Source organism: Lemur catta, chromosome 1, assembly GCF_020740605.2.
Source record: "Lemur catta isolate mLemCat1 chromosome 1, mLemCat1.pri, whole genome shotgun sequence".
In the NCBI taxonomy this organism is placed as follows: domain Eukaryota; kingdom Metazoa; phylum Chordata; class Mammalia; order Primates; family Lemuridae; genus Lemur; species Lemur catta.
The window spans coordinates 148,712,993-148,736,295 of record NC_059128.1 but is presented as its reverse complement, the minus strand read 5'-3'; the positions used below and the strand labels follow the sequence as shown (position 1 = coordinate 148,736,295).

At 46.3% G+C, this 23,303-nt stretch overlaps 2 protein-coding genes across 4 annotated transcripts in view; both read right to left on the bottom strand.

The window, feature by feature from the left end:
• GLB1 (galactosidase beta 1) overlaps positions 1–22,870 on the bottom strand; it is an 85,455-nt gene extending 62,585 nt beyond the window's left edge. Inside the window, exons 1-5 of the mRNA XM_045537423.1 lie at positions 22,652–22,870; positions 6,312–6,481; positions 2,742–2,892; positions 2,200–2,260; positions 188–282 (exon numbers count right to left, since the gene is read on the bottom strand). Coding sequence (XP_045393379.1) covers positions 188–282; positions 2,200–2,260; positions 2,742–2,892; positions 6,312–6,481; positions 22,652–22,726 — 552 coding nt within the window. The 5' untranslated portion in view covers positions 22,727–22,870. The remainder of the gene's footprint in view (positions 1–187; positions 283–2,199; positions 2,261–2,741; positions 2,893–6,311; positions 6,482–22,651) is intronic.
• TMPPE (transmembrane protein with metallophosphoesterase domain) lies at positions 16,255–22,729 on the bottom strand. 3 transcript variants are annotated; one of them, XM_045537431.1, is made up of 2 exons: positions 22,652–22,729; positions 16,255–20,420 (listed from the first exon to the last, which is right to left on the bottom strand). In XM_045537431.1, exon 2 carries the CDS (start codon positions 20,310–20,312, stop codon positions 18,969–18,971), a length of 1,344 nt encoding a protein of 447 aa, XP_045393387.1. In that variant the 5' UTR covers positions 20,313–20,420; positions 22,652–22,729; the 3' UTR covers positions 16,255–18,968. The 3 variants fall into 3 exon arrangements, 2 of the variants coding, with proteins under 2 accessions (XP_045393387.1, XP_045393398.1); XM_045537442.1 differs by lacking the exon at positions 22,652–22,729 and adding an exon at positions 22,360–22,484; XR_006731472.1 differs by lacking the exons at positions 16,255–20,420; positions 22,652–22,729 and adding exons at positions 20,431–20,934; positions 22,360–22,432.
• Positions 22,871–23,303: the final 433 nt, after the last annotated feature.

Genomic DNA, 23,303 nt, shown 5'->3' with positions numbered 1-23,303 from the left:
AGCCTGACACACGGCAGGCATTCAGAATGGTAATGTCGTCCCCAAATGCACTTAAAAGCACCATCTATGGCATTAGCTCTCAAAGAAACAGACCCGTGAGGCTCCCGGCTGCCCCGCGCCTATCACTTACATAATGTGGATGGAAATTGTCCTCCCTCCGCCTGCCCGTGCTCAACTCCGGACTTACCTGCACGGTTATAATCGGCCCTCCGTTCTGATAAAGGAAAGGCTTCATTTTGGGCAGAATAACTCCCAACCACTTTTCCACAGCTGCAAGGTAATCTGGAAAACAAGAGAGGTTTAACACCATCACAAACCTTTCAGTACAAACAGACACCAACCCGACCTTATTACTCTGGGACCAGCAGCAGGGATCAGGATCTACGGACTCAACAATTACCTTCCGAAGTGGGGCAGCTACACACGACAGAAGTCTGATAAAAGCTGTCCTGCAAAGTAGTTGTCTCCTTAGCTGAGCCAGTATGCGGACAAGGACCAGTATGCCTGGTATCTGTCTGCTATGGTTTGAATATCTGTCCCCTCCAAAACTCATGCTGAAACTTAATCCCCAATGCAGCAGTGTGGAGAGGTAGGGCCTTTAAGAGGTCATGAAAGTTGAGTGGATTAATCCACTCACGGTTAATGGATCAGCGGGTTATCACAGGAGTGGGACTGCAGGCTTTATAAGAAGAGGAAGAGAGACCTGAGCTAGCACACCCAGCCCCCTTGTCATGTGATACCCTGTGCCACCCGGGACTCTGCAGAGAGTCCCCACCAGCAAGGAAGCTCCACAGATGCGACCCCTTAACTGTGAACTTCTCCACCTCCATAACTGTAAGAAATAATTTCCTTTTCTTTATAAATTACCCAGTTTCAGGTATTCTGTTATAAGCCATTGTCCTCGCCACAGGACACAAAGCCTGGAGCACGGGAGGCATCCAAGCAATGTTTGTTGAACAAAGAAAAGACTGAATAGCGTGTCCTGCCATCAGTCTCATTAGGGCTTTTTTCTTTTTAAAACCAAATTCTAGGCCGGGCGCGGTGGCTCACGCCTGTAATCCTAGCTCTGGGAGGCCGAGGCGGGTGGATCGCTCGAGGTCAGGAGTTCGAGACCAGCCTGAGCAAGAGTGAGACCCCGTCTCTACTAAAAATAGAAAGAAATTATCTGGCCAACTAAAAAATATATATACAAAAAAATTAGCCGGGCATGGTGGCTCATGCCTGTAGTCCCAGCTACTAGGGAGGCTGAGGCAGTAGGATCGCTTAAGCCCAGGAGTTTGAGGTTGCTGTGAGCTAGGCTGATGCCACGGCACTCACTCTAGCCCGGGCAACAAAGTGACACTCTGTCTCAAAAAAAAAAAAATAAAAAAAAAATAAAATAAAACCAAATTCTAATAAATCATATATTTACACTGTCAAATGGGAATCATAAAAGTACATGTTACAAAAAGTTGCCATAAGGATTATATGAGATAATACGTGTGAAAACACTAATAATATACTAAGAGTATGAGACATGAGGGTTACAGAGTAAGAAGGAAATGTAGTGTGTAATGCACTAGCCTTTTATGCAGGAAACTTAATCCATGTTAGCTGCTGCTATAACCATCTTCACTACCATCACCACCTCTACCACCACCACCATCCCCAAGAGAAATTGAGGTCTTCAGAAGATAGAAAAGCAGTTAAACGGGACCTGCTGAATGATTAGAGCTTACTAGCCAAAATAAGCTCTAATGATTTAGAAAGACAAGGAAAAAAACTGTCATTCACATATCACTCTGTAAAAGTAGACAAGGAAATAGAAGGCACTGCAGCTACCAAGCAATCCAGTGACACTATCCCAGACACCGTGTCTGCCATTTCGATTAGCCAGACGCTGGCACGGAATGTGTGATGTACTAAGTCTGTAGGAAGAGAATGCACTGAAGTCAGCTGGTCAAAGACAGACAGGGCTCAATGCCAATTCAAAGAGCTACCCATTTATCAGCAAGATCTGGTCAAGGAGTTCAAGAAAACCTTATTTCCTATTGGTTTAATGTCTGGTGTTATGCAATGGACGGTGATTAACACTCAGACTTTCACTAAACTTTCAGAAGTATTTGTACAGAAGTACTCCAACCTTCAAAATACCTGGCCCTCTTGGTATAAATCGTCTAAGCTTCTGTAAATTCTCTCAAGACATCTGTAACAACTTACCTGGGTCAGAGGAGCGAAGAACAATAGATTCTTTCTCTAACAGCCAAGCAGGTAATCCTCCCTAGGACGGGGGGAAAACAGGCCATTATAATGTCCATTTCATGAAAGCAGCTCAGGGGAGACAGAAATGACTATTAGCAGTGACGGAAAAGAAGAAGAGCTTCGGGGAAAGGGGGTATTTGTTAGTAGCTTAGCTACTTTCAGAGAAATTAGAAATTGTAATGTAGTAAAACTAGATCATTCTGCATGAATGCAATGTTTTGAGAAGCTTTTTATATAGATTATTCCACTTAATTTCACAACTACCCTGTGAGGTAGACAGAGCAGACACCATGAACTGTTTTGTACGGATGAGGAAACAGGCATGTGAGTGACCACCAGGAGGACAGTACCTGTTCCTCTCTGCCTGGGCACCTTAATCAGGTAGCAGACACCTGTGCTGGGGACAGTCACAGGCTCTATGTTATCTGGAGAGCCCCTGCCCACCAGCCCACCCCGTCCATGCTCACCAGGCAGGCAGAGCCCCGTCCCGCCACACTCACCATGTCCCACTCCGCACAGATGTAGGGCCCAGGCCTCAGGATAACCAGCAGGCCCAGTTCGTGAGCCAGCTGGATAAAGTACTCCACGTCATGGTCCTCAGTGAACTGGTACTTCCCCGGCTGGGGCTCGTGAAAGTTCCAGGGCACATACCTGCAAGACACCCACAGCCCCTCCGTGAACACTGGGCAAAGTCAGGAAGAAGCAGTGGAAGAAGGGGCTTTCTTAGCACTGTCGCCAACACACGGATAAGAGGGAGAAGAGGAGTAGGAAGAGGCTTGTTAAGAAAAATTATCCAGAACTTGGAAATAAGGCAAAAGGGTGATTGCATTTCCTTTCCATGTTATATTGGAGGATTGTCCAACAAGCCCACCCAAGGCTTCTTTCATTCTCTGGGGGAAACATGTTGACTGACTTACTATTTACTATTAATTAGGGGAAAGACTCTAAAATTACAGATTAATTTGTAGATTTTCACTGGTAGAGGTATAAATAATTATTTTTATATAAAGAAGACAACTCCAAAAGTTACTTTCCTTTTTCTTTTTTTTGTAGACAGAGTCTCATTCTGTCACCCTGGGTAGAGTGCAGTGGCATCATAGTTCACTGCAACCTTAAACTCCTGGGCTTAAGCGATCCACCTGCCTCAGCCTCCCAAGTAGCTGGGACTACAGGTGTGTGCCACAATGCCCGGCTAATTTTTTTTTTTTTTTTTCTGTTTTTAGTAGAGACAGAGTCTTGTTCTTGCTCTTGCTCGGGTTGGTCTCGAACTCCTGAACTCAAGTGATCCTCCTGCCCCGGCCTCCCAGAGTGCTAGGATTACAGGCATGTACCACCACGTCCAGCCCAAAAGTTACTCTTTCATACATTCCTTTTTATGATATTGACCAGTTTTTTTTTTTTTTTCCAGAGACAGGGTCTCACTCCATCACCCAAGCTATGGTGGTATGATCATAGCTCACATCAACCTTGAAGTCCTGGCTTCAAGGGATACTCCTGCCTGAGCCTCTGGAGTAGCTAGGGATACAGGCGCACACAACCATGCCCGGCTAATTTTTAAATTTTTTTTTTTAGTGACCGGGTCTCACTATATTGCTCAGTCTGGTCTCCAACTCTTAGCCTCAAGTGATCATCCTGGCTCAGCCTCCCAAAGTGCTGGGATTACAGGCATGAGCCACTGTGCCCAGCCCAGTTTAATCTCTAAAGACTGATTTATTTCAGCATGCCTGTCCTGGCTGACTATAAACCTTCCTTCCTCTTTGAATTCCCCTTTGAATTAGCTTTACTATTTGGCTAGTTTTCCCTCTAATGAGTTAAATAAATTTTTGACATATGTTCATTATATGTGTTTATAAGTCATGTTTTTAGCTTTTTATAATTGTGCTTTGTGTAAATAATTAGACTGAGGTCCTCTGTGGAAAATAAGGGTAAATTGCTCAAAATTCCAGATCTCCTACATGAATTTCTGAGCTGTCTGTAGAACTACAGACCCATAGGACAAACAGACCTTCCCCTTTGGCAGCCTCTCGGGAAGAGACCTTGTTATAAATTTTCATAGCAGCTATGCAAGCTAATCAAACTTAGTGGGGACAGTTTAAAAAGAGAAACATATATCAATGGTGGCACATTAACTTGAAAATTTATCAAAACAACCTTTAAAGAAACTGTGTGCCATGACAGAAAAAAAAACTCAGCACAGTGTAAACTTTAAAAAAGCAAAACAAACAAACAAACCAGAATTACATGAACATTAATTCCTATTCTATAAAAATTATATATGCCTATGCAAGGCTTAGGAAAAATGAAAATATCTTGCTAAAGTAGTAAGAGGTATCCTTATTTTTTGAAAAATAATTTTTAATAAAAGTCAAAAACCCTCCAACTCCTCTGTCCTTCTGACAGATGATTTTGTCAGGAATAGCATGGCAGGAGGGGAAATGACAAAGCCTCCTACCTACAGCATGGGATACCACTCGGTATGTGAAGCCACGCATTCCCATCACAGATGTCTCTTTAAAGACCCCAGCTCGTGTCCTTTTTCATCATCCCATGATTTCAGGGATCATGTCAGAGCTCAGTGTCAAACTACAGACAGGTAAACTCAGGTTCCCTCTGCCAGCGGCCTTGGAACCAGAATCCTGACTGGGATTCTCCCTGGCTGTCTTGGGAAGCTGCCTCTGAGTCTCCTCACCCATCCTCTTTAAACAGCTATCGCCAATCAATCCACATCAGCACTGCAGAAAGCAGAGCGGCCAACCACTCCAGCTGTCTTCCCAGTTACTTTACAAGAGCGGAAGAGATGAAGAGAGATAGCTATTGAGGTAGTTCTATACTCTGAGGTTGTACAATTACCCCAGCAGAACCACAAAGATAAATTGGGTTTTAGAAATCTACCTAAAGTCTAAAGCCATGTCACCCTGAACGTGCCAATCTTGTCTAATCTCAAAAGCTAAGCAAGGTCGGGCCTGGTTAGTACTTGAGTGGGAAGAATCTACCTAAGGACAAGCCTTATTCCCTTGCTGGGACTCAGAAAACAATATCCCAAAGTACAGCACCTTGGCCTGCTGAGTACTTTGCACTGAAGGAGATTAGAAGGCCTCAGAAGCAACGTTTCTCTCCCGGATCTTCTCCTGCCCTCCTGACCCCCACCCCCTTCTCTAGAACCCCTCTCCCCTAAAGCAAGCCATAAAACCTAGAAAAATCACTGTCTCCGTTCTTCCTTGGAGACCCTCCTTCCAGAGGGGTCTTGCTCTATACCCAGGAGGAAGGACTGCTGTCTAGAGAGGCCAAGAAGAGTGTCAACAGACAGGTCTTGCTGGGTTTCGCCACCAGTCCGTTACCATGAGCTCACACCCTTTTGTCCAATCACATTTTTAACGGCTACCCATTCTTCATCAAACCTAAGCACAAAAACAGACAGTTTTCCCTGGGTCTTTGCATATTCATTTCTAAAGGCCCTTGTGTCATGTAAAATTTTGATTATATAAATTTGTTATGCTTTTCTCCTGTTAACCTGTCTTTTCTTATAGGAGCGTCAGCTGTGACCCTTATGATGGGTGACAGAAAGTATCACATCTTTCCACCTCTACCCCCTGGGAGCTGAGAAAAGCTACGGCTGTCTGCAGCCACACCTTATGCTACCGCTGCCTATGTGCCTCATGTTCAAATCCTAGCTGGACCCGATCAAAGATATGAGCTTGGGCAAATTTCACTTTCCCCAGCTATAAGCGGAAACAGTAATACCAACCTCAGAGAAATGGAATCATTCGTGTAAAGTGCCCTGCACCTGGTAAGCGCTCAGTCATTGCCACTTCCCTTTGCCTCTTCTCTCCCTCTTGCGTTTTTAAGCTGATATATATTTATTTTACGACTTCTGGTGACAAAATTCAAGACTGGAAGCAGTGGTTATCCAAAGAAGGGCCAGGCCGACTCATGACGCGCCCTTCCCAGAACGCCACACTGGACTAGCTCCCATTTCTGAGCAAAGCAATAGCTGCACTGAGAATGCAGCCGTACCTATCTCCAGCGTGGCTGTCCAGGCCCAGGTGAGAGCCACGTGCCCTCCTACTCACGTCTGGATGGCGTTCAGTCCAGCCATCTTCATCTTCAGCAGCCGATCCTTCCAGTAGAAGCGGGGCACGCGGGAGTAGTGAATACTTCCTGAGATGTAGCGGAACGGCTGGCCATCCTTGAGGAAGCGGTCCCGGCTGTAGTCAATCTCGAACGTCTTCTGGGAGGCATTCTACGGAGCAAGCATGGGACACATCAGAACTTCCACCTTCTGTATTTCCGAAGCAGACACTCTGACAGTGGCAGGTGATTCCCTGCCTATTTAATCTACGTAACGTGCTGATGGAGTTAATGCTTGGTTCCCGGGCTATTGCCAGGTCTACCATGTGCACTCAGGTAACAGAAATCATCAAGGAGGATTCACGTACAGGATTCCACAGGGCTTAGTTTCCAGAAGCTGGCACCAATCTGACAATCAGTGGCTGAGATTACATTCCAGTGTGCCATTCACGGGGCTTAGGAAGAGAACACACACACACACACACACACACACAAACACACACACAGCGGTGGCTGTGACCTGCATGAGCACTGGGTGTGCCTCAACAGTAATGTCACTGGGTTCCCCAACACCCATCAATTAAACTCTAAATGGCCAGGAGTAGTGGCTCACACCTGTAATCCTAGCACTCTGGGAGGCCCAGGCAGGAAGATCACTTGAAGCCTGGAGTTTGAGATTAGCCTGGGCAATGGCAAGACGCCATCTCTGCAAAAAAATTAAAAAATTAGCTGGGCATGGTGGTGCATTCCTGTAGTCCCAGCTACTCTGGAAGCTGAGGCAGGAGGATCGCTTGAGCTCAGGAGTTTTGAGGTTGCAGTGAGCTATGATGATGTCACTACACTGTAGCCTGGGCCACAGAGTGAAATCCTACCTTGAAAGAAAAGAAAAGAAGGAAGGAAGGAGAGAGAGAAAGAAAGAGACAGAAAGAGAGAAAGAAAAGAAAGAGAGAAAGAAAGAAAATTGAAAGTGTAGGCCAGGCGCAGTGGCTCACGCCTGTAATCCTAGCAATCTGGGAGGCTGAGGCGGGTGGATCACTCGAGATCAGGAGTTTGAGACCAGCCTGAGCAAGAGCGAGACCCCGTCTCTACTAAAAATAGAAAGAAATTATCTGGCCAACTAAAAATATATATAGAAAAAATTAGCCGGGCATGGTGGTGCATGCCTGTAGTCCCAGCTACTCGGGAGGCTGAGGCAGGAGGATAGCTTGAGCCCAGGAGTTTGAGGTTGCTGTGAGCTAGGGTGACGCCATGGCGGCACTCACTCTAGCCTGGGCAACAGAGCGAGACTCTGTCTCAAAAAAAAAAAAAAGAAAGAAAAGAAAGAAAAGAAAGGAAAGAAAGGAAGGAAAGGAAGGAAAGGAAGGAAAGGAAGGAAGGAAGGAAGGAAGGAAATTGAAAGTGTAAAATTCAGGACAAAAAGCAACAGACTGAAAGTCCAAAGCCCTGAAGCACCATCCTAGGTGTTGCTCTGAGCCCCAGAGTGACCTGGGCAAGTTCCCATCTCTAATCCTCCTCTCCTCTGCCATAACCATTCAGGTACCGTACGAAAGGAACCTTAAAACAGTATTTTTCAAATTGTGGGCTGAGACTAGATTTGTTAGTAATAAATTCAATTTGGGTTGGGATAGGCATCTTTTTTATTATTTTAATTTATATATATGTATATATGTATATATATATATATAGAGAGAGAGAGAGACACGGAGGTTTGCTCTGTAGCCCCAGCTAGAGTGCGGTGGTGTTATCATAGCTCACAGCAACCTCAAGTTCCTGGGCTCAAGTGATCCTCCTGCCTCAGCCTTTCCCGTAACTGGGGCTACAGGTGCACATTACCATGCCCAGCTAATTTTTTCCATTTTTAGTAGAGAAGGGGTCTTGGGCTTGCTCAGGCTGGTCTTGAACTCCTGAGCTCAAGCAATCCTCCCACCTTGGCCTCCCAGAGTGCTAGGATTACAAGCCTGAGCCACTGCACCTGGCCAGGCATCTTTTTTTAAATGAAAGAATAGGAAATATCAGAGTATACTGTACAAAGTATTACTTTATGAAACTTTTGTTGTATATATGCATGCAGAGTTGCATATGTATGTATGTCGCTACTGGGTTGCAATATATTTCTATCAGTCAAATAAAATTTCAAGAAACACTGTTTTGGAGTCACGTCAGAGTTAAAGTGACATGATTTGAAAGGGAAGATCTCAAAGGGGAGCCAACTGTTAGACAGAGTGGAACACTGCCCTCTGGTGGACAAGAAAGGAAGCAACAAGCCACAGGTGCCAACAGGGGTAGGCTTACAAGAAACCATCCATTTAATAATTAGTGTTCTGCATCATTAGTAAGATTCCTTGTGCATCTTTAGGCTTTCAAAGGTCACAATACTAGCTTTAGTCACAGCAGCATCTCAGTTCACGGCAGCTTTGGAGGTTGCCATTGAAGTCGTATCTGGAAACAACTGTGAGAGTGTGCATCCTAGATCACACATGGCCTGAAACCCACCTGGGGAGAGGAAGTTAAGCAACTCAGAGCAGAATGCATAAGGGTACATGACAGCTTCATTGTGTGTGGGTTACATCTCAAAAAGCTAACCCAAACAAACACATAAATAATTTAAGAATCATTTTTCTAAAAGGCTAGTGTCAATATCACTTTATTTTTCTAGTAAATAAGGCTTTAATTTCCATTCAAAGGCAAGAAACTCACAAAAAGATAAAAATTATTTCTTACACCAGGTGCCCCAATAGATGATTTCGAAAATATCCTCATAGTATGTATGGGACTAAGTGTCACATAAGGGTTCCCCACAAGTTCCTCGAGTTCAGAGGTGGCCCATGAGATGGGGCAATTCTTTGGACAGGTAGAGAGGAAGCAGAGCAACTTCAGGCAGGACTGCGAAAAGGGCAGGGCTGTTGGAACTCCACTCGTCTAGGAGGAGTTCAGAGGAGCAGGAGACAAAGCTGGTGAGAAATGACGGTGGCAGACAACGGAATCTGGCCTTTGTCTAGCAGATAGTGGGGCACCATCTCTGTCCCCAGTCAACCTCAGAGTGCAGCCTAAATATCTCCCTTTCATCCATCTACAAACATTACCAAGCACCTACTATGTGCTGGGTAATCCCAGAGGGGCACCACACAGATGAGGCCACAATCCACATGAAGCTTAGTCTAGCCTGGAAGAAACCTAAGGGCTAACACAGTGAGGGGTCTAGGTGGGGAAACAGGTCTTAGAGCAGGAAGCTGAAGAAATAAATGGCATGGAACCCAGGCCTGGGGTCAAGGGCAAGTTTCCTAGAGGAAGAAACACCCCAAACTGTGCTTCTCAATCTTGGCGGCTCATCAGAATCACCTGTGCAAGCTTTTAAAAACAGCAACGTTGGGCCTCTCCCTGCTGGACATTCAGATTTTAATTGGTCTTTGGAGGAACCCAGGCATTGGTATTTCTTAAAGCTGCCCAGGTGCTGTAATGTGCAGCCAGGGCTGGGAACTGCTGGCCTCAGCGGAGGCCTAGGGTTGGGGGGAGCAAGCCCAGGGGGAAGGCAACAGATGGAGAAAACCACGTGTGAGGCCCGGGCGGCAGGGGGCAGGACGGCAGCACGCAAGCCACAGAGCCTCGAGTCAGATAAAAGGTGGCAGCTGCTGAGCCAGAGGTGGCGGCAGGGGCCAGACTGAACAAGCCCTCAAGTCCAGGTTCAAGGGCTTGGACTTCATGCCAAGAGCCATGGAGAACAACTGAAATGAAAGAATGGCAGGATCAGATGTGTTTCCAAATGTTCAGCACTGTGGCCTTTTCCTGAGGGGGCTAAAAGGACAGCAGCGACATGGGCCACAGTGGTGACGGTAGGGCCGGCAGTGGGCAGGAGGAAGACCCACAGGGTGGGGGGCTGGTTAGATGCGTGGCGCCGGGGCTAACCTGAAGAGGCTTCTACTAGCCTCAGGGGAAAATCTGAGCATCAAAAAGGGAGAGTGAGAAAGACCTAAAAGACATGTCAACTGAAAAAAACCACTACTACATGAATATTAACAACCACGAGTTCATAATACACAGAAGAAAAAATTCGTTGGTTACCTTTGGAGACTGCTAGGGTACCAACTCATTACTCTGAACACTGACAAAGACAGAGCAGTTTACTTCCCCTCCACATAAAAACCGTATTTCAGGGTAACCAAAAAGTGGACAATAGAAAATTCTTCACAGGATCCCAGCTAATAAATGCAGAAGAATAACAGAATCTGAAAAACATCCTTTTCTAATACTTAGTGAAATGGATTTAAGCTATAATCATCAATAGATGCTAAAACCATTAGAAAGACTGATGGAAATTTTATAAAGAAAGATTGGGCAGATTCCACGTGATCCCTCTGCTCAATTTCAGCCTCAGTAGAAGAGGAACAAGCAGACATTCTCTCTCATGTTATGATTCAAATACAGTCCCACAAGGAAGTGGTCCTCATTACTGAACCTAACTCACAATTAAACCTGAATTTGGCAATACCAAAGCAGCAATAAGCCAACTCCAAAATGTGGGACATTCTAAAAGCCCAATGATCTAGGTCAGTTGTTCCAACAAATCAACGGTATTAAAAGAAAGGGAGGGGTCGGGCACGGTGGCTCACGCCTGTAATCCTAGCACTCTGGGAGGCCAAGGCGGGCGGATTGTTTGAGCTCAGGAGTTCGAGACCAGGCTGAGCAAGAACGAGACCCCGTCTCTACTAAAAATAGAAAGAAATTAGCTGGAAAACTAAAAATATATAGAAAAAATTCGCCGGGCATGGTGGCATATGCCTGTAGTCCCAGCTACTCGGGAGGCTGAGGCAGGAGGATTGCTTGAGCCCAGGAGTTTGAGGTTGCTGTGAGCTAGGCTGACGCCACGGCACTCACTCTAGCCTGGGCAACAGAGTGAAATTCTGTCTCAAAAAAATAAAAATAAAAGAAAGGGAGTATTCTTAGAAAATGAAAGAGAACTTAAGTGGAATAACAAACTAATGCAATGTGTAAACTTGGTTTGGATCCTGATTCTAACAAACTGTAAAAACACACTGAGATAGAAAAAATCTGAACATAGATCGGGCATTAGATAGTATTAAAAGAATTACTGTCAATTCCATTAGATATAACAATTGCATGGTGATTATACAAAAGAAAAAAAATGTCCTCATCAGTTAGTGATAGATACAGAAATCTTTATAGGGGGAATGACATGACGTCTGAGATTTGCCTTAAAATACTAGACACCAAAAAGAAAAAGAGCAAACAAAAAAAGTAGATGGCATGTATAGCAAAATGGATCTCTGTTGAAGTTAGGAGGTGGGGACATGTGTATTCTGTCTGTACTTTTGGAAAGTTCCATAATAAAAAGTTTTTTAAAAATGCATTTACCTTCCCCCCCTACAATTTCCTCCAAGATGTATTTACAAAGTACATTTTTAAAAACTGCAACACTGTTTAAACCAAATTGCACTTCAAAATAATAAGTCTTATTACAGGAGGAAAAAAATATGTTCACAAAGACTTGTAAAAAATGTTCATAGCTTTATTCCTAATAGAACAAAACTGGAAAAAACCCAATTGTCTATAAACAAGCAAATGGATAAACTATGGTATATTCATATGATAGACTACAACTCAGCAATAAAAAAGGACAAACTGCTAATAACATGGATAAATCCCAAATGCTGACTGAAAGAAGCCTTATGCAAAAATGTTCGTATTGCATGAACCTATTTATATGAAGTTCTAGAAAAGGCAACCTAATCTGTGGTGGGGGGTTGAAATCAAAATAATTGTTAATAGTGGGAAACTAGGGGCAGGTACTACCTGGGAAGGACACAAGGGAACTTTCTTGGATAATGGTAATGTTCTATAGCTCGATAACGGTTTTTGCTTATGCAGGTATAGGCATTTGTTAAAACTCATCATATAGTACACTTAAGATATGTGCATTTCATTATATGTAAATTTTACCTTGGGGGAAAATAGTCCATAAACAAATATTGACCTCTAGTTAATGATATACATGGTGAAGTTTTTTTTTGGGGGGGGGGGTTGGCACTGATGTCTGTAACTTACTTTGACATGCATCCAATCCATAACATGGATTGACAGATGACTGAGAGTAATATGTTTTTGTTTTTGAAACAGGGTCTCAGCCTCTTGAGTAGCTGGGACTACAGGAACATGCCACCACACTTGGTTTTTCAACTTTCTGTCTGAAAATTTTCCTAGTCAAATGTTGATGCAAATAAAAAAATGCACTAATGAAATAAATTACGGTTTATATGGTATGTGCATTGCATCTGCATGCATGTATATATGCACAGACATCCATGATGAAATATTATGCAGCTCCTGAAAGGAATGAGGTACTCTGCTTTTGCCACTGTGGGAAGATCTTTGATACACATGGGGTGAGAAGAAAAGATAGAGAATTGTTTTTATTTTTATTTATTTATTTATTTTAGAGACAGGGTCTCCTTGCTCTGTCACCTGAGCGCAGTGGCATCATCATAGCTCACTGCAACATCAAACTCCTGGGCTCAAGTGATCCTCCTGCCTCAGCCTCCTGAGTAGCTGGTACTACAGATGTACGCCACCTCACCTGGCTAATTCTTTAATTTTTTTGTAGAGATGGGGTCTATGCTATGTTGTCCAGGCTGGTGTTGAACTCCTGGCCTCAAGCAATCCTCCTGCCCTGGCCTCTAATGCTAGGATTGCAGGCACTGAACTTGATTTTTAAAACATACCTACAGGCCGGGCGCGGTGGCTCACGTCTGTAATCCCAGCACTCTGGGAGGCCAAGGAGGGTGGATTATTTGAGCTCAGGAGTTCAAGACCAGCCTGAGTAAGAGTGAGACCTTGTCTCTACTAAAAATAGAAAGAAATGATCTGGACAGCTAAAAATATATATAGAAAAATTAGCCGGGCATGGTGGCGCATGCCTGTAGTCCCAGCTACTCAGGAGGCTGAGGCAGGAGGATTGCTTGAGCCCAGGAGTTTGAGGTTGCTGTGAGCTAGGCTGACACCACAGCATTCTAGCCCGGGCAACAGAGTGAGACTCTGTCTCAAAAAAACAAAAAAAAGTAACAAAATATATACATATATATCAGTTTAAAACATACCTACATCAGCTGCAGCTCTGTGGATAATCTTGTGTGAGCTCAGTGTGCTTTGTGTAGACAGTGTCTCAACCCACACTCACACCTCAGGTCTTTTCGTCTTCCTGCCACATACCAGGGGAACCTGGCTCGGACCAGGAGCGCTGGGAAGTCCATGCCCCTAGGGGCAACCCTCAACCAATGGGGGACCAGAAAGGGTGGATAATGGCACTCTCTTGTCTTTTAGGGAGACAATTCTGTGCACTTTTCAGGAGGTCTTGGCAGAATCACGTCTCTGTTGCCCAGAGTGATAACCATGATACACATTCTTATATAGGTTGTTCCTTCTGTTCCTTGGTCCTGTGCTCTTGGATCACTTCTCAAACCATCTGCACCCAATGTTCCGCTTCCAGAGGAACACAAACTAAGACAATTGGTGCCAGGAGTGGCCTAAACAGCAGATCCTCAGGATATGAGTCTGTACCCAGATTTCTCATATATGTCAAACAGCCACAAGAACCCTATAGCTGGTGCTAAGTGGGGTGGTGCTAGCTCAAACACAAATACTAAGGCCCTCAGTTGTGCTGGACTGGGAGGAGGTGAGGTAGAAGAGGAGTTGGCATCTGCACCAGCTCTACCCCTGGAACGGGGCAGAGGTGGGGGGTTACTGGTAATTGTAAGGAGGGTGAGGTTGGCTGGCTTTTGTTAAGGGATTTGGAAGCTTTGAAGAAACAGATCAACAGGCCCAGGTCAGCTATCCACTCAGGGCATTCTGTGAATGCCAAAGGCTTCTGTGGGAATGTTTAAAGAGACTCATATCTTCTGCCAGAAAAGTAAAAGACCAGGACTTAAGCATGGGGTCACTGGGAGTGGATCTTAAGGGGGTAAGATATAAGGCTGAGTAGGGGGACATTATTGGTATGGTGTACTCTCCCATGACTTGTGCATTGCCTTGGTAAAAGCATCTGAACCCAGTCCCTTCGCTGTTGGGATGGCTCCGTGGAACACAAACATGAGAGAGACTGGCCTACAGGAAATGAGGCGAAGATGCCGGGAGTGCCTTGGCATCCTGAGGAAGGTATGGGGCGGCTCAAAGAAGTGGGAATGTGAAAATGGTGACCAGAGACCCCATCTGACTATATTCCCCAGGAGCACCCCGAAAACTATCCCTTTGGTAAGGAATGCACTAGTGAGAGGGCCCAGGCATCCTTGAGATGCCCAGTGGGGTTGTCCTGTGTAGACAAGGGACAGCAGCAGAAGGTGATGCCAAGGCACTGGGCTCCCTAGTGTTGCTGGGGATGATGAGATTCTGGCATAACCAAGGTGGGACCACTTAACTGTCAGAAGCAAGTGGACACAAAACAACCAGCAAGGACAGAGTGGCAACCAGCGTGTGTTGACCAGTAGTGATCTTAGGCAATGGCTCATAAAGCACAGCATTCCTACAGGGGCATACAGCTGGGCAGTCAGCAAGGGTGCCGCTCAATGGGTTTAACACGAAAATATTCAAGAATTCATGAGCAAAAGGCTGATGTCAGCCACTGCAATGGAAAACTGCAGTTCACCCAGTTCCCAGCTTCGAGCCCGTTCTCTGACATACAGCCATTCAGTCACACATTGCAGGGAGGTTGGATGACTCCCTCGAGGAAGGACCCTGCAATGCCACCCCAAGTATGTACAGTAAATATTCCCCCATTCTTCCCCAAAGGGACTTGGGTATCGGTGTCCTAAGGAAAGGGGTACCCCCAGACCTTCTGAGGACTGTTGGCTACAGTCTAAACGGATGGTGATGCTGGGGTACTGATGTGCCATCACTCTCAGGGAGGCGGGGATAAAGGGTCCTGGACCCGAGGCCTCTGGCAGTGGGATCAGCGAGTCGGAGGACCCGTCATACGGTTGTTTCCCTGGTCTGGCGGGCAAGTTGGGATGGCTTCACTGAACAGCCAGCAGAACCCTCGCCCTGAGGAAAAGCCATTACAGATCAAGTAGAAGTTCTGGAACTGCCCACGCCCACCTGAGATAAATCTGAAGCTAGACCATAACCCTCCTGGAATTGTAATAGATATTAGTGCCCCCTCCACAAAGCCTTAAAGGTCATGTCTATCATACTCCCACTCAAATCACCTGTGAGCCCATGCAAACAACCAGATGGTGGGTTACTTAATTAACCACAGGGTAGTTCCCATGGCAGCTATTTCGCAGGTGTGGGATGATTGCTGGGACAGAGCAACACAGCCTCTAGCACTTGGCTTGCAGCTACTGTTCTAATCCTTTCAAACTCTATCAATAAAAAAGATCAAAAGCAGTTTGTTTGCGTAGGCAGGGCAGCAGGTACATTCTGCCTCTGGGCTGAGCTACATCCACTGCCCGGATCTATATCACATGAAAGACCTTGACTGTCAGGACATTTATGGATCGTCATGGTGGTCCGATATGAGCGACACCATGTTATTTGGACCAGGGGGGCAGGGACGAGCCTCTGAAACTGACACCTAGAAAAGCAAGCCCAGAGGGGATCAGTATGGACAGAGGCAGAAGCAGCCTCACCTTCAGAGAGGGCTCATGATTGTGGACTAACGTGGCCAAAGGAAATGAGGACAGTCTGCTTCATGGATCCAAAGTGGCCCCTCTCAACATTTAAGGACCTGAGAAGATCCAGCATCTTTTAAGGTTCCTCTGAGCTATGGCACCACTGACGAAATAAGGCCATCAAGAAACACTGAGAGAGAGGAAGAAAGGGGGGAAGGAGGGGGAAGAGGAGGCGACCTTCAGAGTTTATTCTCCCCAAAACACAAAAAACACAACATTTGCTCTGTGTGCAAATTCCAACCCTTCCAAATGAATTGGTGCAGGAATGGAATACTGAAGAGACATACTTTTATTTCACACTTGCAGGGGCATCAGGATTTACAGTGCATGAGGGCACAGAAAACAGACAAAATAAAAAGCAATTCCAAGCAAAGCAAAACGCCCACTTTCTCAAGGCCCTCCAGGCATTTACACAGTGCATATAATACTGGAAGAAATAAAACACCAGTACAAACAAAACACCCTTGGACCTAATACACATCAGGAACCTAATACTGACCAATATAATTTTTTAAAGTTATTTACTCAGCTTAGATTATTGCAGTGGTAAATAAGCATCTTTAAAAAAAAAAAAATTAAACATAACACAATATTTACATCATCAGGAAATAGGAACATCTCCCAAGCTTCCTAATCCTCAGGACTAAAAATAATTATATTTGCATTACTTGTGCCCAGTCCTTGACTAGAACAAAGAGATAAAAGGAGCTCAGTGATATCATCGGTTATGGGTCATGCTGAGTCCGTGCAGACAATCTCAGTGCAACTCCAGTAAGCAGCTATTCACTGGATCTCCAACCCCAGCACCCTACACACCCTGTCAACTCACTCCAGAGACCCCGGGGTGGCAGAGACCCAATCCTCTTAGCCTGCAAGCACCCGAGAGTTGAGGGAAGAAGGACCAAGGCAAGGAGAGACGAGAGACGGGAGGGGCTGCAAGGGTATTTGCACAAAAGGGAAAGAGAAGAAATATTAACTATAAAACAAACCCTGATTATGTCAGAGCTAAGAGCCTTTAAAATATCACATCATGGAAGCACCATGACATCAGACTGGCTGGAGAAGCAAAACAAGCACAGGTAATGGAGATAATCTCAGCATGGATATGAGGAAAATGTGGCTGATCTGCTCTAGCTTACACACTCTATATTTTTATTAATTTTGTTTATTTATTCATGCTTGTCTTGTGCCAAAAAGATTTTTGTTCAGCATTCCAGAGCACTGTGGGTGAAGGGGGTAAACAACAATGGAAGAGATAAGGAAATGGCAGAATGGAGGGGAACAAGCACAGCTTGGTCCGGTTCCCAGGCCCCACCGACTCAGGGACATGTACAGGTTTGATTCTGCTCTTCATCTCAGAGGAAAGGTAAGTGCATAGTTTAAAAAAATTAAATTAAGAAATACAAAATTCTTAAATATTAAAAACAGACCTAACTTTCCACACAGAAAGAATTACTCCAAGTTAAGTTGAAATACCACTCTGACTGTATTTAGCTTAAACTGCATTCAGACAAAATAACAGAAAAGCAAACTGCATCCAGTGGATTTCATCTTAGTAATAATATCGTTATTGCTACTTTGATTCTGTTATATATACATGTAGCAGGATAAAGTAAATAAATAATTACATCAGATTATTAGGAACTAAAAATTTCAGTGTAAAGAGAGAAACAAATATAAAATCAAAGAAATCAAGTAAAAACTTTGTAATCAGGGGGGTATAGGGGAAAGCTCTGTACCTTCCAACTTTTCTATCAACTGAAAACTTCTCTAAAACAATAAAGTCTTAAAAAAATAAAACCTGCAATCTTCCATTGGAATTGGAAATATTAGTATATACTTAGGATTTTTTTTCTCTTTCTGAAAAAGTATTTTATTTCCTAGCAATACCCACTGAAACAGCTTGAAACGATGCCAGCCATGAGCAATCTAACCTGGGTGCTAATATAGCACCTAAATTGTGGTCTGCAAACATTTCCCACTAAAGGAACCAGAGCTGCTTCTTCAAGAAATTAGTTAATCCAAGTCTATGGCAGAATATGTACAAAATAAGCCTAAAACTGTCTTAAAAAGAAAAACTATTAGGGTCCCATCAAAATGACAGAAGCCTATTTGAAGGCGCTCCAACTGGCCAAAGATGGGATATTTTGAGCATCAAAGGATTTATCATGTCAATGAATTAAAAAACATCTGATGTATAAAAATATCCAAATTCATAATGCTACTCCCACTCACCCAAAAGAAAAGCTTATCGATCACCCTTGGAGGTTGCTGTGGTACCAGTTCATTATTCTAGAAATTAATGAATAAAGTGAAAAAAATCTAGCATCTACCTTGCCTTTGCTAAAGACTTTTTCAGAGTAACAAAACAATTGAAGAGAATTCTTTGCAGAAGAACTACAGCTAGTAAATGCAGAAGAAATGATGGAATTTTTTTTAAAAATCACCATTTTGCAGTCCAGTGAAATAATGACATTAGTCAACAATCACCAACGACTGCTGAAACATGAGATGAAAAGATGATGAGCAACTCTGTTGGAGGGATCAAGCTGAGAACACCTGGGCCCATGCGTCAATCTTAGCATCACTGTAGCAATGAAGTCTTCCTACCAGAAAGGGAAGAAATTGAACCTCAATCTATCCAGCCTCTACCTCTAACCTTTATAGAGCTCCAGTTCTACCAGTTCACAGAAAATATGAGGGACAGTAGAACATGTTAAGCAATCCCCAAATCCAAAATGTAGGAAATTCTAAGACATACGACCCAGATAACTTGAGTAAATAAATGGCATAAAATAAGGGAGAGAAGGATGTTATAGACTCACTGTGAGAGTCAGGCTTGTGTCCAAGGGTGCACTGGCAGGGCTGGGCAGGAGAGGCCAGAGGGATAAAGCAGGCAAGTGACTCTGAAGCAGGACAAGGTGGAGTGCAAGGGCAGGACGGAGGTAAGCAGGGCAGGGCAGAGGCGCACAGGGCAGGACTGGTTCAGGGAGCCCGCTGCAGGATGAGCTCCGTAATCTCTGCCCGGCTACCCAACCTCATGGGTATCCCGTAGTAGGCTGTGCCTGGGCTGACATATACAAATGTAGCCTGGGCCACCTGGTAAAGACCAGCAAAAAAGGGGTTCAGGAGATAGGCTGCCACGTTCAAGGGGAAGATTTGCCCAGCATGCGTGTGCCCAGAAAGGATCAGGTTAATGTCTGGCCGAGCCTGGAGGGCTCTTTTGGCAGCCAGGGGCTGGTGAGCTAGCAAGATGATGGTGTGGTCTGGGCTGCAGCCCTTCAGGGCCTTGACAAGATCCATGCCATGGCCAGAGTAGTGCAGGATGTCTGCTTCAATATCGTCCACCCCGGCCAAGCAGATCCAGCCGTCATCTTCACCCCCACCACGTTGGGCCCCTGTGGCAGAAATCTTCACGTTCTCATTGTGAAGAGGCTGGACGTGCAGGGATTCCAGCAGCGCAAACCAGTTGCTGACATCTGACGTGTAGTACTCGTGATTGCCTGTGACGAAGTAGGTGCCGAGGCGCGAATGTAGCTGGCCCAAGGGAGCGACAGCTTTCCGCAGAACCGAGGCTTCCGAATCGGAGAGGTCACCCACGATCACTGTGATGTCTGGGTCCAGTAGGTTCACCATCCTCACAAACATCTCCATCTTTGTCCTGCCCACCGTGGGGCCCAAGTGGATGTCTGAGAGGAGCGCGATCTTGAGGTTGTTCATAGAGAGGGGCAGCTGACCGATGGGCACCTCCACGGTTTTCACAGCTGGAGGCTGGGCAGCATTCAGAAGTCCTGCCACACTGAGCACGGCGGTCACTGCTACTGCCAGGGCGGGCCTGAGCGCCAGCTTCCTTGTCTTGTCAAGACTGCCCACCACCCTACCACTGTGCCAGGCCAAGAGCTGATAGGCTTGCTCCATGCTGCTGAGGATGCAGAGGAAGAAGAGCATGATGATGTAAGCACCCAGGCAGGAGCAGGCTGCCAAGGAAAAGAGATAGGGCTCCTCGGCCACTAAAAAGATCATGGTGAAGAAACTGGAATGGGCCAGGACCAGAAATGCCAGAACCACCACCTTCCAGAGCTGAAAACAGGTTGACTCCGCGGCTGGGGAGTGGCAGAGGTTGCTCACTGTGCTGCGCCAGATGTAGAGAGAGCCAATGAGCATGAGCGAATTGACAAACAGGGCGAGCTGCAGGCGAAACAGCCAACGCCAGGCCCTGAGCTCAAGGCTCTCCGCTAGACAGGAGCGAGAGACGATCATGGACACGAAGACAGTGACAGCAACCAGGGCGGCCTTCGAGCCTAGGGACAGCTGCCTGAAGACGGCCATTTTCTCTGTTCCCAGAAGGGTCCCCCACCAGTTCTGTGCAGGTGGGCTCTGGAAATGAATTCCTTAGAAAGGACAGTGGCCAAGGAGAGGTTTCCAGGTCAACTCCGCCTGCAACCAGGAACCGGCATCAGCTTTGTGGGATATTAGAGGGTCCTTATCCCCATTCAAAACCTGAAGGCCATTTACATCTGCCCAACCCACCTTGAATCCAAGCCACTCAAATACCAGTCACTTACTAGCTAAAGTTTATTATTCAAACACAAACATGTGATGTGATGAGCAGTTTTCAGGTTTTTTTACTATGTTTTTTATATGTTTAAAGTTTCTCCACAAAGAACATGCAGTTCTTTATAAAAAAACATTATTCTAAAAGTGGTTCTCAAAGTCTGGTCTGGGGAAACCCTTTCGGGGGTTCACTTAGTCAAAATTACTTTCCAAATAATACTAGGCCATTGCTGCCTTTTCCATTCTCTCTCTCACGAGTGTGCAGTGGAGTTTTCCAGAGACTGTGTGACATGTGATGACAACAGACTGAATGCAGAAGTAGACATGAAAATCTGTCTTCTCTTAAGACAGACATGAAAGAGATTTGTAGAAACGTAAAACAGTACAACTCTTCACCCTGAAATTTTGGGAGAAATTGTTATTTTTCATAAAAATATAGTTTATTAACATGTAATAGATTTATTATTTCTTAATTAGTAAATATTTTTAAAATTTCTCTTAATTTCTAGGACAGTTAAAGTTTGAGAACCGCTGTTCTAAAGAAATGCAAAGAAAGAAATAACAGAAAGCTAGCCTGCTGGCATCTGTCTTCATCTCTAGGCACAGCAGTCCAGTCTCACACCTGACGTGAGACTTCCTGGGGTGATGCCAGCTTTTATGTGTGGGCCACAGGTATGGCAGCCACAGGGCATCCACCCAAAGACACTGCACAAGACTAATAAGCTAATATCACATCGAAGTCTGCCCTGTCCACCTGCTCCTCATTCATAAATCTTTAATCTCTCCCCCAACCACCCCCAGATAATGGTTAAGATCTGCCTTTTCCCCACCTCCCCTTACCCTGCCACTGTTCTGAACTATTCCCCAATTCCACCTTTACCAGTGGTTCTCGCAGCTGGCTAGCTCTGACCCCCGAGACTCATCCAGGCCTCCCTGATAAGAAAATTCTGTCTACCAAAAAAAAAAAAGAAAAGAAAAGAAAGAAAAAACTGGGGCAGGAGAACCACAGATGGGGTGGAGAGGGAGTAGCAAGTACTCAATTTGAGGTGACCTTTTCCCAAAATGAAAACACATTCAGCAGCTGTTTCCCAAATACTTAAAATTTTCAACCTTTGCTTTAGACAAACGGATGACTTTTCTTTGCCCTAGGCAAACCTTTTATCAAAGAATGTAACTTACAAGTCTACAGGCTCAAATTCCACCATCTGGCACTTAAAATATGCCCCAGACTCAGGCCACCTAAACTCTGGAGGAACCAAAGTTGGTTCGCGGAACGTGCAGAGGAGAAGCTGCCCGTTTTGACGGCCACCTCTCCTTCCCTCAGATGTGATGCCAACCTCCCCAGGCAGCGCTTCGGAAGCGCAGGCCGCCGCCTCAGCTCGGACAGGCGGAGCGAGGCCGGCCCCCCTCTCCCACCAGACGTGCCCGTCCCTGCACCTCGCCCACTCCCCGCGCCAAACTTCCCTCCATCAACGCTGCCGCCCCCCTGCGACCTGCCCCTTCCCACCCTCAACCTGGGCCGTCAGCCCCTGAAATAAAATGGTCCCACGAATGCGATGCAAACCCCAAGCCAAAAAGCAGGCGGCGAGGAGTGGAGAGAAGGGAACGAGATGTTTGAAAAGGGGAATCACCGCGAAGAGAAACAATCCAATGTTCCCATTGCAGGGGCCTCTCCTGACCCCATTCTTCTCCTTCCGGAGAGCTCCGCAGAGCACGAACAGGCAAGGAGGGCGCCCCGGGCCGAGGCGCCCTCTGATAACCCGAGCAACTTAGAAGTCCCCTCCCGGAAGGCCAAAGTTGGAAAGGGTTAGGCGCTCCTCACCTCACCTCACCCCTCGTTACACGTAAGGACAGGGAAGTGGGTCCCAGCGATCAGGGCGACCGCAGCGGAACACACTGACGCCCCAGCCGCCGGGACGGACGCGCGCCCCGCCCAGCGCGCCCGGGGCGGGAGGGCCGGTCCACTGCCTGCGCTCCGCCGGCCGTGCCTGCGCGGGCACCGGGGTCTCCGGCTCCCCGCCCCGCGGGAGCTCAGGCGGCCGTGGCCGCAGCCCGGTTCCCCGCCACCCTGTCCCCTAGCAGTGCGTCCCTGCGCCGGGGTCCCACAGACTTACGCGCGAGTCGCTCGCAGAGCACAGAAGCAGCGGCGCCAGCAGCAGAGAGAAGATGCGACCCAGAACCCCCGGCATGACCACCCTCCAGCCTCGCGGCTCCGCAGTCTGCGCCTAGGACAGCCGCTCGGCGTCACTTGACTAAGGACCCGCCGCCTGGCGCCGCCCCCCGCCGGCCCGGCTGCCAGCCTCGGCGCCTGCTCCGTCCGCTCTCCGCCCCGCGGCGGCCGAGCAGGGCGGGCTGGGCGGGGCGTGCGGGGCCACGCGCGGCCGCGTGACTCCAGGATAGTGTTATCTGGATTGTGCCATCCTCGGCCGGAGGGAGATACCATCTGGAATGGCAAGCAGGGGGCCCCACTGTCAGCAGCTTGATAACGCGCCCGGGGGTTGGATATTGACAAGGGTCCCTGGAAGGGGGAAATTGATAACGAAACTTACGTGTACTAGGTCGAATCTCGCCTCGCGTATACGGGCTCTTTGCAAAACTCTAAACCAGGGGTCTTCAAAGTACGGTCCCTGGAGGAACCATATCAACATCCCCAGGAACTTGTTAGAAATGCAAATTCTGGGATCCCAGGGCAGAAGCTCTGAATCAGAAACTCCAGATGTCTGTATTTTTACAAACTCTTCAGATTATTCACATGCACGCCAAAGT